The sequence below is a fragment of the Musa acuminata genome, chromosome BXJ3-2 (genome assembly GCF_036884655.1).
Source record: "Musa acuminata AAA Group cultivar baxijiao chromosome BXJ3-2, Cavendish_Baxijiao_AAA, whole genome shotgun sequence".
NCBI lineage: Eukaryota > Viridiplantae > Streptophyta > Magnoliopsida > Zingiberales > Musaceae > Musa > Musa acuminata.
In genome coordinates this window covers 22056332-22074804 of record NC_088350.1, presented here as the reverse complement: position 1 = coordinate 22074804, position 18473 = coordinate 22056332, and the positions used below count along the sequence as shown (strand labels likewise).

At 39.3% G+C, this 18473-nt stretch overlaps 1 protein-coding gene and 1 pseudogene across 5 annotated transcripts; one reads left to right on the top strand and one right to left on the bottom strand.

Annotated features, from left to right (window-relative positions):
- The first annotated feature begins 749 nt into the window (after nucleotides 1–749).
- LOC135585604 (pentatricopeptide repeat-containing protein At4g14170-like) lies at nucleotides 750–5537 on the top strand. 5 transcript variants are annotated; one of them, XM_065138355.1, is made up of 3 exons: nucleotides 750–1352; nucleotides 1437–4985; nucleotides 5169–5537. In XM_065138355.1, the coding sequence occupies exons 1-2, from the start codon at nucleotides 852–854 to the stop codon at nucleotides 3300–3302; spliced, it is 2367 nt and encodes a 788-aa protein (XP_064994427.1). In that variant the 5' UTR covers nucleotides 750–851; the 3' UTR covers nucleotides 3303–4985; nucleotides 5169–5537. The 5 variants fall into 5 exon arrangements, with proteins under 5 accessions (XP_064994427.1, XP_064994426.1, XP_064994424.1 ...); XM_065138354.1 differs by having other exon boundaries at nucleotides 750–3511; nucleotides 4734–4985; XM_065138352.1 differs by having other exon boundaries at nucleotides 750–3511; nucleotides 4729–4985.
- A 530-nt stretch (nucleotides 5538–6067) lies between these two features.
- On the bottom strand, nucleotides 6068–16660 carry LOC135631516 (gamma carbonic anhydrase 1, mitochondrial-like; annotated as a pseudogene).
- Between the last annotated feature and the right edge of the window lie 1813 nt (nucleotides 16661–18473).

The following is an 18473-nucleotide window of genomic DNA, read 5'->3' as shown; positions in this document are numbered from 1 at the left end:
TTTTAAGAGTTTGGATTCACTTGTCGATAACTTAAGTTGTTCATAAAATATTGAATGTTCTCGTAAAATGGTAGGAACGCAATGGTATCTCAAGTTATACGGGTCGTGCAATTATCTAGAACAATTACATCTCTTTTGTTTTTTCTTTCTCCGTATCTTTAACAAGAGTGTCTCAATTTTTTAATATATCAATTTATTTTATTATTTTACCCCTTTACATTTTATTTTATTATTTTGATTAATTGAATCCATTTGAAGTGATAACTTATCGACCCTCATAAGCATACAAATGATTTAGAGTACGTCGAATTTTAATAATTCGATTTAGAGTTCATATTTATAAGTTAATCGTAGTCTTTAATATATTTTTAATATATAATTAAATTAAGATATTATAATAAATTAATATCCGACTAATCTAATCTATTGCCAATAAAATATTATAATCTACTTTATTACTCTTAACTTGTCAAACTTTGTTAATCCACTTATTGACTTAAGCATCAAAAAAAAAATTATAAAATCCCAACTAAACTCAATTATTTATCAACATCAAAAACTTGTGGCAAGTTGAGAACAACTAGGAAAAAAATTTTTGATGTGATGATTTAGGAGATACAGTAATAAAAAATTAAATTACATTATTTTTTTTGGAAAATATTCTAATGGGTTCGGATCCTTAGCGGATCCTATCCAATTGATGACTGCTACGGAGCTCCTACTTAGGGTCGTGATGATGAATCTCTCTCTCTCTCTCTCCTCTCTCTCTCTCTCTCTCGTGCTTCGATCTCTGTCTGCGTCGGGGCCTCTGTGCGAGCGATGTTCGCTGCGGAAGGCTCTGCTCTTCCCGCATGCGCTTCCCCCGTCATGGGCTTCTCCCTGTCCCCCTCCTCACGCGACCTCCGCCGCCCTCCAGCTCCTTCTCCTCTTACTCCATCCCGTGGGATCCTGTCGCTTCCGCCGTCCACGATGGCATCCTGCGAGCTCGGTCCTTTGCCCACACGAAGCAGGCTCATGCCCAGGCCGCCGCTTCCGGCGTCCTCCCCCGCCACCTTCCCTCCGCCGCCGCCATCCTCCTCGCCTACGCCGACCACGGTGACCCCGTTGCCTCCCTCCGCCTCTTTGACGACAGCCCCCTCAGACTCCGCGGTGCCTTCCTCTGGAACGCCCTCGTTCGCGCCCTCTCTTCCGCTGCCGGCCTTCACTGCGCCGCTCTCTCCGCCTACAATGGCATGCTGCGCGCCGGCGTCAGACCCGACAATCGCACCTTCCCCTTCGCCCTTACAGCCGCCGCCGCCGCGGCTGGTGATGACGCCCGGAAAGGCCGAGAGATTCATGGATCGCTGATCAAGGTTGGATTTTTTTATGACGTCTTCGTGGGGAACACACTCTTGGCCTTCTACGGCATCTTAGGTGATTTGCTGGCCGCTAAACAGGTGTTTGGCGAAATGCTGCATAGAGACGTTGTTTCATGGAACTCACTCATTTCAATGTTTTCATCGAATGGTTTATACTCGGATGCAGTAAGCTTGCTGCTGGAGTTAAAGAGGAGTGACCTTTCAGTGAATTCTGTGAGTCTGATCAGTGCTCTCCCTGCATGTGCTGCACTGCAAGATGAGGATTGTGGAAAGGGAATTCATGGTCTTGCGATAAAGGCCGGTCTGGATTTGGTAGTCACAGTCGGTAATGCATTCATTGATATGTATGGGAAGTGTGGGGACTCAGATGCCTCGATGCGAGCTTTTCAGAGCTTGCAGGAAAAGAATGATGTTTCTTGGAACTCTGTTATTGGTAGCCTTGTTCATGCTAGTCTCTATGAGGATGCTTTGGAGAAATTTAAAGAAATGCTAGCAATTAAGGTGAAGCCAAACTCAATCACCATATCAAGTCTTTTACCAGCATTGGTTGAGTTGGGCTGTTTTGATTTGGGGAAAGAGATTCATGGGTATATTATAAGAAACTACATGTATTCTGATGTCTTTGTTGCTAATTCTCTAGTGGACATGTACGCAAAGTCTGGATGTTGGAATAAGGGGTCAGATATTTTCTATAGAATGGATAATTGGAATGTGGTTTCTTGGAATGCAATGATTGCAAATTTTGCGCAGAATGGAGCTGAGTTGGAAGCCATAAGGCTTGTTAAGGAGATGCAGGATTGTGGGGAATTCCCCAATTCGGTTACATACACAAATGTTCTTCCAGCATGTGCTAGAATTGCTTCACTGGTGAAGGGTAAGGAAATTCATGCTAGGTCAATCCGTGTGTGTTCTAATTGTGACTTATTTGTTTCAAATGCTTTGATTGATATGTATGTGAAATGTGGAAGGTTTGATCTTGCTCAAAACGTTTTTAATGTATCACAGAGAGATCAAGTATCTTACAATACCTTAATAGTAGGGTACTCTGAGAGTCCATTGTGTTCAGAAGCTTTGGATTTGTTCCTGGACATGCGATCTGTAGGAATTGAGTACGATGTTGTTTCCATTGTGGGTGCCTTATCTGCATGCGGTAATCTATCTGCACTCAAGCAAGGAAAGGAGATACACTGCTTGTCCATGAGAAAATTGTTCGACACCCATCTCTTTGTGGCAAACTCATTAATAGACTTGTACACTAAATGCGGAAGGATTGCTCTTGGTAAGAAGATCTTTGATAGAATATCAAACAAGGATGTGGCCTCATGGAATGCTATGATCTTAGGGTATGGAATGCAAGGAGAACTGGAAGCTGCAATTAATTTGTTTGATTTGATGAAAGATGAAGGTTTGGAATATGACCATGTTTCTTACATTGCAGTCTTATCAGCATGTAGCCATGCTGGGCTTGTTGAGAGAGGAAAGAGATATTTCAACCAAATGCTAGCTCAAAACATTAGGCCAACACAGATGCACTATGCTTGCATGGTCGATCTTCTAGGGAGAGCTGGACTGATGACAGAAGCTGCAGAATTAGTAAGAAGCATGCCCTTTGAAGCAGATTCCAATGTTTGGGGTGCATTGCTTGGCGCATGTCGCATCCATGGAAATATTGAGTTAGCTCAATTGGCAGCAGAACATTTGTTTAAGTTAAAGCCAGGGCACTGTGGATACTATATTTTGCTTTCCAATATGTATGCTGAGGCGGGGAGATGGAATGAAGCAGATCAGGTCAGAGCACTGATGAAATCTAGGAAGGTGAAGAAGAATCCAGGGTGCAGCTGGGTACAGATTGGTAATAAGCTACATGCCTTTTTAGTGGGAGAAGGATCACAGGGTTCTGAGTTAGAGCTATGTTATAATGAACTGGTTGAAATGAGAGGATGAGTTCAACATATCTTTAGTGGCCTCAGACTTATAACTTAGGGCCTCAGGAACTGTAGAGTCAGACTTCAAATTTGATGCAGCTTCCAGATCAAAGAGAAAGTGATGATCCACACGTCATGTTGAACCTTTGTCAGGAAAATCATATTTAACAGTTCAGGAAGTACTGCATAATCACAATTAGAGAACCTGTACGTTCTACAATCATCACTGTGAGTTGATAACTTGCTATACTTTTTTTTGAATGATTAGAGAGGAGTTAAACCTCCTTGTGGTCTTGTGTTATTTTAGTCCTGCCTTGGATTTATGTACTTGCTAACTTCGACCTTTTTATTACTGTTGTTATTCCTATGTAGATAGTTTTTAACACAAATTGGAAAGAATATAGTAAATGCAAAATTCTCAAAGCCCTTGTCTCCTTTAGATGCAGCTCTATGGTAGAACCCAGTCTGGACTGCAAAATTTTGAAGAACATATCTAGTGGAAAATCAATAAGTTTTTGCTCAGGTTTTTGTCAGCTCGTGGTCCAGTTAGAAAACTTACAATGTATTGGATGTCATAATTCTGGATTAGCTTGTAGAAGTCTAATTAATGAACTCTTAACAAGAATCCAAGTACATTTGTGTTGAGTGGTTTTGTGGAAAATATCCAACCCTTTTTATCCTTAATGTGCTACAAAAGAAGACAACTTCTATTGTTACATCCGGTAAATTTTTGTGCACAATGAAGTATCCCCTTTCCCCGGCACTAAATAAAGCTTAGTGTATTGGGTGAGTGCATTTCCCCATTCAGGTCGTTCTATATATTTATACACTCCTTTCTTGAAGGATATGCCATCAACAGAATATTTTCAAGTATATCTATATCTTAATTAAAGGGTGTAACTCCAGGCATGCATGTAGTCTAGTATCACTGAGCATGACCTGAAATTGATCAAACAAGATCGTCATGGAATCATCATGGATGCAGTCATTGTTGTCTGACCTAGGCTACGATATATGTAATTTTGCGAAATTTCTGGCTAAAGCTAGAGAATGCATCTTTCAAATGTTAAGTGAAGTGAGTACTGGTCTAGCTGCTTTACAGATCAAGTTGGTAATCCAAAATATCTTGATACATCTGGCTGAGAATGAGATTACATATTGTTGACCATAGTTCACATTTACAATAATCGACCTGGAGGACATTTTAAAGGAAATGCTCCTGCATTAAACATGAAAGTTTAATAGGTGCAAGTACTTTTGTACGTAAGACTAAAAAGAACACAAAGTCAAGTGCTCAAATTTTGGGCTTTATTTTTGTGGCAAACAACAGAAACACATATTTAACATCAACTCAAATACATCCCTAACCTTTCAAGTTCCCTTCAAATTGAAGATAATGCCATCACTCAATCTCAAAAGACCAATGCTTTCTGAATGGTTCATAGTGCAGGTAATTTCACATCAATGTCGTATTCATTAAATCTCCAAAAGCTCACATCAGATTTGTCCTCTAAAGCTTTCATGGCATGATACAAAAAATTGTTCTGTTCCATCGATGGGGAATTGCTTCCTATGGACTTATCCTCTGCAGCCACGTTATGAATATAAGCATTCCATGTTTTCGAAAAAGGAGAATTCTTCACAAAAAACAGCTCCACAACTTTTGCAATGGCAAAGTCACAGGAAGGATCTGGCAACTCAGGTAATAAGCCAATGCAAGGAATCATATCCCAATCTATCAACCACAAATTATACCCTAGTTCCAGGCATTTCTAAGCAATAGTAGCTACAAGCCAGACCCCTTTTATTATGTTTGTTTCATGTTTAAGATCTATTGATTTGTCGTGTATAATGCTAGATACCAACCGGTCTGTGCTGGTTTCAGGATATGCTTTCCTATCAAGGTCAGTTAAGAAGTCCAGATTGATACCAAGGAGAATGAAATCAGATATTCCATGCATCAAGAGGACTTGGACAAGACCGGAATGAGGATCAACAAACTTCCCATAATTTACCACTACATCCATGTGATTGATGCTGGAAGACCTTTTCTTGCTGATAGTTTGTGTAAACATAATAGTACCCTTGGGGATAATTTTATTTGATGAGCCAGAGTCTAAATTCTCTTTTACTTTCTGTATCATCCTCTTGTGACCTATAAATATTGTACCAAAAAAGGAGTCAAGGTTCTTGCAATACTCATTATGTAAAAACATCGAATAATAGGATGGAATCAGAATGCTGAGTTTTTTTATGCTTGCTTGTGTTAACATGCTAATGATACTCCTTTTATTTCAAAAACCTCCTGTTGGAAAAGCTTAAATATAACTTCTTTTACTGCAATTAACTAGACAGATTACCATGTCTTGCTGAATTGACTTGATTTCTTTGGTTTTTGGTTCATCATACCATGAAAGATTTCCTTTCAAGGTTTTGGAATAAGAGTTCGACTTCATGTGCCAACCAACTGGTATAAGCAAATTTGTGTTCCACTGCCCATTTGCAGCTTCTTCAGTTTTACCTGCAGTCAATGGACAATGAGTCACACAGATACCTTCAAAGTGAACTGCAACCTTCTCAAAGAATAGCATGGACTTGGCCTCAGAAAAGACAATAATGTGAATAGCATCCAAACTAATTGCTGTGAAGAAAAAGAAGGCAAAAAATGAAACTTCAAACACAGCATGTTTCTTTATATCTTACTTTGTGATCAGTATCCACCAATCCTCCTAGCTGATTGCTTGGCCAAAGCCAAATTTTAACTAGCCAAAAAAACACTGACCATTGGAGAAACTAAATAACTTGATTTGATATGTGAGGCATTTACACAATAAGTATATTACAACAAAGAAAAAGACTGTCGATCCTCAAAGAGATCGGTCTAAGAATTATTGGGATGAAAAACTAAACATAAGCTGACTACATCAAACATTTCTCTCAACACCAGTCCAGTGAAGAGGTTGACCATCCCACCAGACTTGAACCTATTGAGAAGGCTTGGGAGATTTGTCAGGTAGGATGTTGTCAGGGAGGATCAACTCCAAGCATCGAATCATACTCTTCGTCCCGACGAGCAAACTTCTTCCGAAGCATCTTCTCAAACTCAATTTCATCGAATGGTTTGGCATTCTCAACAGCATGCGCTCGGGCCAGATTGCAGTAATTGGCTGCTGACTGAGAAATGAAGGCTATCTCTTCTTCTGAGAGCTTCTCGAGGACTTTTGCTGGGTTACCTCCCCATACCTGTGATTTGTTTAGAAAAAGCCAACCAAGTAAACAATAAGAATACAACCTACATCAAGAAGGTTCCCAAGAGGCTGAAAGGAATTTGATGAATCCCCTGCTTTGACACAGCCTAATTAGAAAATACTTCAAGCTTTTCGACAGAAAGAAGTCACAGATTCCATCATGGATAACCAGATAATATGATTGAACTTCAATGCAGTGAATATAAGAAAAAACAACAATCTAACTTTAAGAAATTTGATTGCATCTCTGAAAATTTCGGAATAACAGATATGTAACTGTTATTATCCATGAGTCCAACAATTGTGACCAAGAAGAGGCAAAAAAAATACTAGGGGTAAACTGCAGCCAGTGCGACATAGTAGTTAAAGTACTTCTCACCAATACTGATCGGCTACAGTCAGTAGTAGTGGACAAGCAGATTCAGGTTAAGATAAACTTAGGTTTAAACAACTGATAAGCAAAATAATAGCAGTTGCAGAGTAGTAAGTTGTAGCATCTTCAATAAAGAAGACTAATAATTTAATGAAGCAAAAGTGGGTACCTCTCCTGATGGAGTTTTTGTGTTCTGTCTTACAAGGGCTCCGCCAGCAACCATTCCATGCTTTTCCACAACCACCCTATCAAGAAGGACAGCTCCCATACCAACAAATGCTTCATCCTCAACAGTGCATCCACAGAACCAACTGAAGTTTCCCAGAGTGTCCTACTCTTATATCCAGAGTCAAAATACACATTGGTACTGCCAGGACAAACTGAGATGAGGATGACACATTGGCACATCTAGAAATCTTGCAACTTGATGCCAAAATGTCAATTAGATTTCATACTATAAAAATGGTGCCAAAGTCAAGCTTGAATTAGTTGATATAAGAAAATCAGTCAGAGAAATTGTATAACTAGCCCCACTCTTACATGATCTCCAATTATAGTTGGTAAAACCTTCCCACTTAGATTAGATTTTGCTACATGCACAAGGGAATTGTCTCGCATATTAGTTCCAGTTCCAACATGGATGCTGTTCACGTCACCTGCAAAGAAATACATAAGTAGTTTATACGAAGCAATTGAGAAGAAAAGATAATTAATTGCAAGGGTTCTCTTCCAATTCTCCTTAATTATGTTCATGAGGAATCAATAGCTGAAGACAATATGCACAGCAATCAGTGACAAGGCTTCCCCACCATTCGGATACAAAGATGTACATTCTGACAATCAAAGAATTTGAAAAAAAATGATGGATATAGTCCACAAAATATACCTCGGTCTATGAGAAAGAAAAACAAAAACATGATAGATGGAGGGAGGAGAAGAATGTCTCTCTTGCCGGCCACAAAAATCATTTCAGCAAAGAGATCGTTCAATAATATTGCAGGATAGTAATAAGTGTTAGGATCAAGTCGGCACTAAGGGGGGGGGGGGGGGGTGAATTAGTGTTTTCGTTAAAATAACCGATTTGAAAAACTTTCGATGAAAAACTGTAATGAAAAGATGTTAACTTGAAAGCGTACGGAAGCATAATGAATAAGTAAATAAAGTAGTTTGCAATGAAAGTAAAAAGCTTAAAGTAAATGCAAACCAAGTTTTATAGTGGTTCGGTCGTCGTGACCTACATTCACTCTCGATTCCTCTTCCGTCAAGGCCACCGACATTCACTAACAGTCTTCCTTTAATGGGCGAAGATCAACTACTCTTACAACTCTATTTTCCTTTTGACAGACTCAGGAGAGAACCTTTACACCCTTACTTACTCTTCTCTTAAACAAGAATCAACACTTGGACTAGAGGAGGAGAACTCTCACAAGATTATAACAGAATTTTTTCTTGTTTTTGTTTTCAGTTCTTGTGTATCTAAGTAGGGATGAGAGGGGTATTTATAGACCCCAGATGGATTTAAACTTGGAGCCTAAAAGTGTCTCATCCTCGATTTTCGAAGTACTGGCGGTACCATCGCCTGCAGCACTGACACTAGACGGTACCACCGCCCAATCTGATGGTACCATTTGTTGGGTCCAGTCCATATATGGGCTTGGACAAATTTGGGCCATAAGCCCAAATCAAAGAAATCAAGAGAGAAAGAGCAAAATTGGGTGAGGCCAGCGTGTGCTGTGAGATTGCACAGTGAGCGTGCAGCGACGTGCAAGGAAAGAGGAGAGAAAAATAGAGAGAGAAAAAGATTAGGTTTCTGAGATTTCTGCTTGACGATCAGTGGCCAAACGTTGTCAGTTTTGGCCCAAATTTTATGTGGAGAATCCTTGCAGCAAACTCTACAATCCTAACGGTGTTGATCTATAGTTTACCCTCTCTAAGGTACTTTCCTGTGATATCCACTCTGTGAGACCTAGAATTCTCTTTTGAGGAGATCCATCCTACGTGACGAAGATATGCTATCCTTGAGCCAAGATCTATGATCTTGATATTATTCTGATCCTCTAGTTATTCTAGAGAAGACATACTGTAAATCTGTTATCATTGATAGTGGAAGTTTGAGGTGGACTACGGTCCCGTGGTTTTTCCCACATTGAGTTTTCCACGTTAAAAGATTTGGTCTCACTGTGTGATTGATTTATTGCTCTATTGTTTATGCTGTGCTGATTGATATTAGCATTTTGATATCAAGTTGGTATTTTGATGAGAAACCTATTTTGATACACAAAGAGGGAAAAGAATTATTCCGCATTAACAGGTTTTCTTCCCAACAAGTGGTATCAGAGCATCAGGTTGTTTGGTGCTAGTTTTCTTATGTGATTGAAATGGAGCAGTCAGATGGTATGATTAAATTGAACTCATCAAATTATTCCACTTGGAGGCATCTGATGGAAGATTTGCTCTATTGCAAAGATTTGTATAAGCCTATCAAGGTTAAAGATAAACCTTCTATTATGGACAATGAAGAATGAGAAGTTCAACATAGAAAAGCTATTGCCTATATTAGAAGATGGATGGATATAAACTTGCATGAGCATATTTCAGATGAAATCAGAGCTGATGTTGTTTGGCAAAGGTTAGAAAATCTCTTTGCGAAAAAGACAGTGGGAAATAGAATTTCTCTCCTCAGAAAGCTTGTAAATTTGAAGTATAAAGATGGTGGTAACATTGTTGAGCACATAAGCCTATTTCAGAGTCTTACAAACAAGTTGGTTGCTATGAAAATGAATATAGATGATAAGATACAGGGATTATTACTTCTTAGCTCTTTACCAGAAAGTTGGGAAACGTATGTGGTGACCATTTGTAACTCCACGCCAGAAGGGACTCTAACCATAGATATGGTTAAAGACAGTTTGCTAAATGAAGATGCCAGAAGGAAAGAACAGGGTGAATCTTCTTCTGGGGCATTTGTTACTGAAAAACAAGAAAGACGTGGAAGAAGTCATAGCAGAAACCCACATGGATATAGAGGAAGATCCAAGTCTAGAAGAGATATCAAATGTTTTCACTGTAATAGGCCAGGTCACATGAAGAAAGAGTGTGGGTTTTGGAAGCGAGAACAGAATGAAATGAAGAAAAATAAGAAAGAGACCAATACAGTTGCTGCTGAAGGTAATATCACTATTGTCTGTGATGAAGGTTGTGTTAGCCTTGTAGCTCAGGACAGTAATTGGGTAATTGACTCTGGTGCTTCATTTCATGTCACTTCTCATTGTGATTTTTTTAGATCTTACACTGCTGGTGATTTTGGTAATGTCAGAATGGGAAACAATGGTACATCTAAGATTGTGGGTATTGGAGATATTTGCTTGGAGACCAGTATTGGGAGCAAATTGATACTCAAAGATGTAAGGCATGTTCCAGATATTCGTCTTAACTTGATATCTACAGGTAGACTTGATGATGAGGGCTTTGCACATTATTTTGGTGAAAGTAAATGGAAACTCACTAAAGGTTCTCTAATTGTGGCAAAAGGAAAGAAGATTAACTCTTTTTATGTTATGGAAGCTAAGCTACACAAAGGAGAGATTAATGCAATTCGAAAAGGTGAAAGTATAGATCTTTGGCATAAGAGGCTATAACATATCAGTGAGAAGGAACTTTAAACTCTTGCTAGAAAGCAGTTCTTACCAGAGTTGCAAGGTACATCTCTTAAATCTTGTGATCATTGCTTAGCTGGAAAAACACATAGAGTTGCATTTCAGATATATCCATAATCTAGAAGATCTGATGTTATTGATTTAGTTCATACTGATGTTTGTACTATGCAAACTAGAACTCTTGGAGGTGCTCTTTGTTTTGTTACTTTTATTGATGACCATTCTAGAAAAGTTTGGGCTTTTGCTTTGAAATCTAAAGACCAGGTACTCGATGCTTTCAAGGAGTTTCATGTCAATGTTGAAAGAGAAACTGGCAGAAAGCTAAAGTGTGTTCGATCAGATAATGGTGGCGAGTACAGGGGTCCTTTTGAGAATTATTGCAGGTTCCATGGTATCAGGCTTGGGAAAACAGTTCCTAAAACTCCTCAGCAGAACGGTGTGGCAGAAAGGATGAACAGAACCATTGAAGAAAGGATTAGGTGTATGCTTTCCCACGCCAAGTTACCGAAGTCATTTTGGGGGAGGCTATGAGAACTACAATTGACCTGATAAATCTTTCTCCATCAGTTCCTCTACAAGGTGATGTTCCAGAGAGAGTATGGAGAGGAAAAGATATATCTTATAATCATTTGAGAGTCTTTGGATGTAAAGCATTTGTTCATATTCCCAAAGATGAGAGGTCCAAGCTTGATAATAAGGCAAAAGCATGTATCTTCTTAGGATATGGTCATAAAGAGTTTAGGTACAGATTATGGGATCCAGTGAACAAGAAGATTATTAGAAGCAGAGATGTTGTGTTTCTTGAAGACCAATTGTTTGATGATGGTGATAATGTTGAGAAGCCAGAAACCTCTGTTTATATTCCTTGGAGTTTGGGTCCAGTTCCTTCACCTGTAGTTCATGATGATCATGGGGGAGATGAACAAGAAGATTATGGTGAGAATACTAGTGATGATACACCTACAGTTGATGATGCTGAACCAACTGAACAGGCACCTCCACCACTAGTTGAGATTCCATTGAGAAGATCCACTAGAGAGCGACAACCCTCTACCAAATATCCTCCACATGAGTATGTTATGCTTATTGACGGGGGAGAGCCAGAAACTTACCAAGAAGCTATTCTACATGAGAATAAGAGTGAGTGGGTTAAAGCCATGCAAGAAGAGATGAGATCCTTGCTTGAGAACTACACCTATGACTTGGTAAAGTTGCCTAAAGAGAAGAAAGCTCTCAAGAATAAGTGGGTTTATAAATTGAAGACTGAAAATAATAGCTCACAACAAAGATACAAGGCACGACTAGTTATGAAAGGATTCAGTCAGAAGAAAGGTATTGACTTTGAAGAAATATTTTCTCCGGTTGTGAAAATGTCCTCTATCCGAGTTGTTCTTGGTTTGGCTGCCCGCTTGAATTTAGAAGTTGAGCAACTTGATGTAAAAACAGCATTTCTTCATGGTGACTTAGAAGAAGAAATTTACATGGAGCAACCAGAAGGTTTCAAAGTCAAGGGAAAAGAAAATCTGGTATGTAAGCTTAGGAAAAGTTTATATAGACTCAAACAGGCACCTAGACAGTGGTACAAGAAGTTTGATTCCTTTATGATGAGCCAAGGGTATGATAGAACCACATCTGATCATTGTGTGTTTATAAAGAAATTTTCAGATGATGATTTTATTATTTTACTGCTATATGTTGATGATATGTTGATTGTTGGCCATGATGTTGGAAAAATTGAAAAGCTTAAAAGAGAGCTAAGTAGGTCTTTTGCCATGAAAGACTTAGGATCGGTGAGACAAATACTTGGCATGAAGATTCTTCGTGATAGGAAGAAAAGGAAGATTTGGCTATCTCAGGAGACTTACATTGAAAAGGTCCTTGAAAGATTCAACATGAGTAAAGCCAAAGCAGTTTGTTCTCCACTTGCAGGTCATTTCAAGCTGAGTTCAAAACAATGTCCTACAAGTGAGAAAGAAAAAGAAGAAATATCCAGAGTGCCTTACTCATCTGCAGTAGGCAGTTTGATGTATGCTATGGTTTGTACTAGGCCAGATATAGCTCATGCAGTTGGAGTTGTTAGCCGATTTCTCTCAAATCCTGAAAAGGAACATTGTGCAGTAGTGAAATGGATATTAAGATATCTAAGAGGTACTTCCAGGTTGTGTTTATGTTTTGCCAGTGATGAACCTGTGTTAGAAGGCTACACAGATGCAGACATGGCAGGTGATAATGATTCCAGGAAATCCACTTCGGGATTCTTGATGACATTTGCAGGAGGAGTAGTCTCTTAGCAGTCTAAGTTACAGAAGTGTGTTGCTCTATCAACCATAGAAGCAGAATACATAGCAGTTACTGAAACCTGTAAGGAAGCTTTATGGATGAAAAAGTTTCTACAGGAATTGGGCTTGAAACAGGAAGGATATACTGTTTACTGTGACAGTCAGAGCGCTATTCACCTCTCCAAGAATTAAACATACCATTCTAGATCCAAGCATATTGATGTGAGATATCACTGGATTCGTGATGTGCTTGAGATGAAAGAATTACAGTTGGAAAAGGTGCATACCAATGATAATGGTTCAGATATGTTGACAAAGTCTTTGCCTAAGGAGAAGCTTGAAGCATATAGGCAAAGAGCGGGCTTGGTACAGCCCATCATATGAGCTGGAGGGGGAGAATTGTTGGGTCCAGTCCATATGTGGGCTTGGACAAATTTGGGCCATAAGCCCAAATTAAAGAAATCAAGAGAGAAAGAGCAAAATTAGGTGAGGCCAGCGTGTGCTGTGAGATTGCACAGTGAGCGTGCGGCGATGTGCAAGGAAAGAGGAGAGAAAAATAGAGAGAGAAAAAGATTAGGTTTCTGAGATTTCTGCTTGATGATCGGTGGCCAAACGTTGTCAGTTTTGGCCCAAACTTTATGTGGAGAATTCTTACAGCAAACTCTACAATCCTAACGGTGTTGATCTATAGTTTACCCTCTCTAAGGTACTTTCCTGCGATATCCACTCTGTGAGACCTAGAATTCTCTTTTGAGGAGATCCATCCTACGTGACGAAGATATGCTATCCTTGAGCCAAGATCTATGATCTTGATGTTATTCTGATCCTCTAGTTATTCTAGAGAAGACATACTGTAAACCTGTTATCATTGATAGTGGAAGTTTGAGGTGGACTACGGTCCCGTGGTTTTTCCCACATTGAGTTTTCCACGTTAAAAGATTTGGTCTCACTGTGTGATTGATTTATTGCTCTATTGTTTATGCTGTACTGATTGATATTAGCATTTTGATATCAAGTTGGTATTTTGATGAGGAACCTATTTTGATACACAAAGAGGGAAAAGAATTATTCCGCATTAACAGGTTTTCTTCCCAACACCATTGCCCAGACTAGTGGACCGCTTGACACAGTCTCGTAGACTGTCTTGGAGACTGAGCCTCTAACGATGCCACTGCCTGGACTGGCGGTGTCATTACCTGATCCAACGTTGGCCCAAAACAGCCCCACTTTAGGCTCAATTGGTCCCTAATTGAGTTAGCTTAATTACATTCTAAATCAACCTAATTACAACTACTTCGATCTAGACAAATTATTACAAACAAGAATACTAAGTTGTCTGGCACGCCATTGGTTCATCTGACGCTTCGTTTGACCCTTCGGCGTATTGCCCAATCGGTATGTTGTCTTCTCACAACATCCGATCTCCTTAGCGTTATGTCCGATCTTCTTGGCCCTATGCCCGAACTCATAGCATGAAGCTTTCTGCCGACACGTCGACCATTCCTCCGATCTAACGTCCAATCTTCTAAAATGTTCAATTCTGGCCCAATTTCTTATTCTTCCTGCTTCAATCAATTTGTCTCTCTTTGATCGAAGCTAGTCATGCGTCACTTAAACACACATTAGATCACAACACTATCAATTGGTCTCATCATCAAAATCTGAGATTCAACAATAAGGTTTTTGTGGAACTTGTCACATAACATTAAACTCCTTCAAATCCATGATGTGGCAATATGATGTAAATGTCTCTCACTCAAGAAGCATATCTCATCCATCTGATCAGTGTTCTAGATCAAATTACAGCAACCAAAGATCTAAGAATAAGCTGGCAATTGACTTTCCGACTGCATCAACCCTTGGCAAGTACAGTACTGGGACGGAAAGCAAGAAAGGACCTGCATCAGAACCTAGAGCACCGCATGATAGGTGATGAAAATCTTGCATGGTGTCATGTTTGTATAATATTAGGAAATAAACCCAATTGGACTATCGATGAACATTTAGACAAAAATTCAATAACAGGTAAACTTTTAAAAACATGACCCTGAAGCCTCTGCAATTTATCATGAGGAACTTGAGGGTGATAGCTAGGCTAATCTACAATAACTAAGGGACTATACAAAACATGGCATCAACTTTAAGCAAAGTTGGAAACTTGGAATTTGATAAAACTAATGAAATAAAAATGAGAAGAATAGTGGGATATCTAGAGGAAGTATCTAACACCATATTTTCTTTCCGAATCCACCTGGTGGTTCTGTATTACTGACATGATATAATCCGATCAAGGATAACCATGCAGGGTAAAGTAAAAATGCCAATCTGAGACCAGCACCAGAAGTAATGCGCGGTGAGTTATCTAATCATATCTTTCCATGCCTTTGTCATCTGTCCATGCATATGTCCAGATTTGCATATGGGCATGGCACACAGCACAAACCCATATGCCATACCAGTCTCTAGAAGATATTGGTGGCAATTGCATTCCATGAACAATCATTATATCCTCATTAGTTCTAATTTCTTCCTAACAAATTGACCATATGAACCAGACCATTTGCATATACAAATTGACCATATGAACCAGACCATTTGCATATACAGGGCAACTTTTCACCCATCAAGAGTAGAAAATTAAACTGCTGAAATTTTGAGAGAAAAGTAAACGTCAGATACAAGACATATTAGCAATTGTAAACTGGAAAACGAGGTTTATTTGTATAAGAAATAGCATACCTCTCGGAACGCATCCATACCAAATCGGGGATCTGTGCCCCACTTCAACATCTCCAATAACAGATGCACTTGGAGCCACAAATACATCCTTGTGGACTTTTGGTACTTTGTCAAATATGTTCATGAGTGCCCGATGCCTTGACACTGAAACGACATGATATGAGCAGTGATTACATGGCGGACAAAAGCCCCAGAATTTAAAGGCAGTTTTTGCAAAATACAACTCTACAAGTCTAATTCATATGACATATATAAAGATATGTGTGCATAAAGCTTTAATTATGATAGCAAAGATACAAGAAAAGATGATGACTTGCAGAGTCTCAAACTAAACACCAAAGGGAACAAGGATTCGGCATTGTGAAGGCATAAATTAAGGAATCACTTCTTCAAGACCTAGAAATTTCACCAAGTGGGTGAAATTCTGGCCACATCAGAGAGCACATTGATGGATAAAAAGAGCATTTTTTCGAGTCAGAGAAACCCAACGACCAAATAACCAAAAGGCATATGATCTTTACTGCCTACAGCATTACAAGTTCCAACAAGAAGAAATATTACGTTGTTATTGGAAGAGGTAGTTCCCCTGGAGGCAGCAGCCGAGGCGATCGATGGCCTGGCCGGTCCCCCGGATCCAGTACCCGACGGTGTAGATCGCCCTCCCCAGAGTCCCCTTCGTCTCACCGCCGCCCGATCGGTCGGTTGCGGCGTCCCACCTTGAGCTCCCGGCGACGGAGAGCAGCGGCGTCAGTGAGAAGACGATCGTCGACTCTCCGTAGGGCGAGGTGGTTTTATTACGTTGGCACTGGAATTACCTTATTGCCCTTAAAATTTAATAATCGGACAGATGGGGCCCACGCTGATGTGGCTAACACGAAAGCCAATGTTCTCCTTGGGTATGAATCGGAGTCAGTTTTAGGTTCCTTTGTTTTATTATAGGGAATCGTTTTGCCTAAAATACCCTTGATATTTATCGATTACTGTACACTTTGGTTGGCGTACGCAAATAGATACCCACGTAGTACGAGGCCGAAGCGCAATGCTCATTTTGGGTACAAGGTCGGGTTATCACAGACGTCCATTTCGTTTATTGAAACATATAAAATGCTAAGCGTTTTGACTAAAATGCCACTGATGGTTATTAACTACTCTGTACTTTGGCGAACGTACACACAAAGATACCTCATCATTTGTCCGTAGAACTAAAATAGAAGCATTCTGGCTAAAATGCCCCTGAAACCCAGGAGCAAATTTCCTTCTTACCAGAAACCAGATTTAGAAGATGACTACGCTTAGAAGACCTACTCAATCATCATCTCCTCGCCCCGAAGAACCTTCTCCCTCTGAATGCACTCTCTCTGGCCTGATAGGATAATATACCTGTTAACTTGATCACTTAAGTTGAGGTTGACAGTAGTATGCGGTGGGAGTGGGAGTCTACTCACGAACCCAGGAGCTTGAGAGAGGAGGAGTGATCCATTAATGGCGATCGATCTTTGAAAGAAGGGAGGGAAGGAACTCCTGTGAGAAGCTTAATGCCTTAATACTGTTCGTGAAGATTGTGAAGGCATCAAGGTGGGTGGATGCTTCTTGTTGGACTCGAAACCAAGAGAGATAAGCTTACGAGCCAAGAGTAAGAGAGATTTAATGCATGGCTGGAAGAGAAAGGTTAATGGCTCCCCCAGCAAAGAAGATAAGGTGTGGAAGACAAAGGTCACATCCGTAGCAGTGTGGCACTTCCTGTTGAAGCCATTCCTCATCTCCCATCTCTGCTGCAGTCCTTCCTATACCCTTCCTTGGGTTCTCAAAGGTTGCTGTAATGTTGCATGCAACTTTAGGCTATGACAACTCATTCTTGTTGTTGCTGCTGCTGCTGCTGAAAGCTTGAGGCTATGACAATTACTGAACTTGCAAAAGCAATTCTGAGTGGAACTCATATGGCTACAGACTGGACTTTTAATCTTTCAGAGAGCTGAAATCACTGAAAGTTTTGCAGACTAAACAATTCAGATTATAGAAAAGGATTTAGCTTTAGATGAACTCTGCCACATATTTAATCCTTCTGATCCAACCAAGCATGGTGTTGACTATTCCAAGGGTCAGTAGAATCTTAAGCTACAGCTTGCAACATCTTACTGACCCAAACAATCACCATCTATCTCCTGCATTGAAAGGTACTTGTTTTGTTGTCTGTATTCTTCCATTGAAATCACATCACATTCAGAATAACTTGATCTTTTTTCTTGGAATATCATCCAGATGTATACTGGATGCTGTAGCTTTGTTTTTTTCCTTCCCCCCCTTTTTTTGTTTCAGAGAGAAAAAAGTATTCAACTATGTATTTCTTTTTCCTCAATTTTCTTCTGTTTAATTGAGAGTTCAATTTAAAAAACATTTCCTCCAGACTTTAATTGAGCATGACCCACTTTTTTTATTTTATATAAAAATATATTGAGAGAGAGGGACATGGATGATTGGTTTGAATAATCCTATATATTTATTTTCTATCCTCAATCTATTCATCATTTATTTACCACTTTTTTATGGAACCTAAAAGGTGATATTGTGTGGTGAACTTGATGAATATAAATTTTTAACCTAAAATTCTTGAACTCAAACTAATAATAGTATATCTATTAAACTTTTATAAATCAATTCAACTATTCTATATTCGTCAAGATCTAAACATGACATAATCAAAATCATACATATGCTATCTAACCCAATGATGATTTCTTTAAATCATATGTGTTTGTAACCATATTTATAGGAAATCTTTACTTACTCGGGCCTCTCATCATATCGAATGTTAAATCTATCATTTATCATGATCGACTCATGAACTATTAACTCAAAATTTTTAAGGTCAAAACAATAATCTATATCCATTAAATC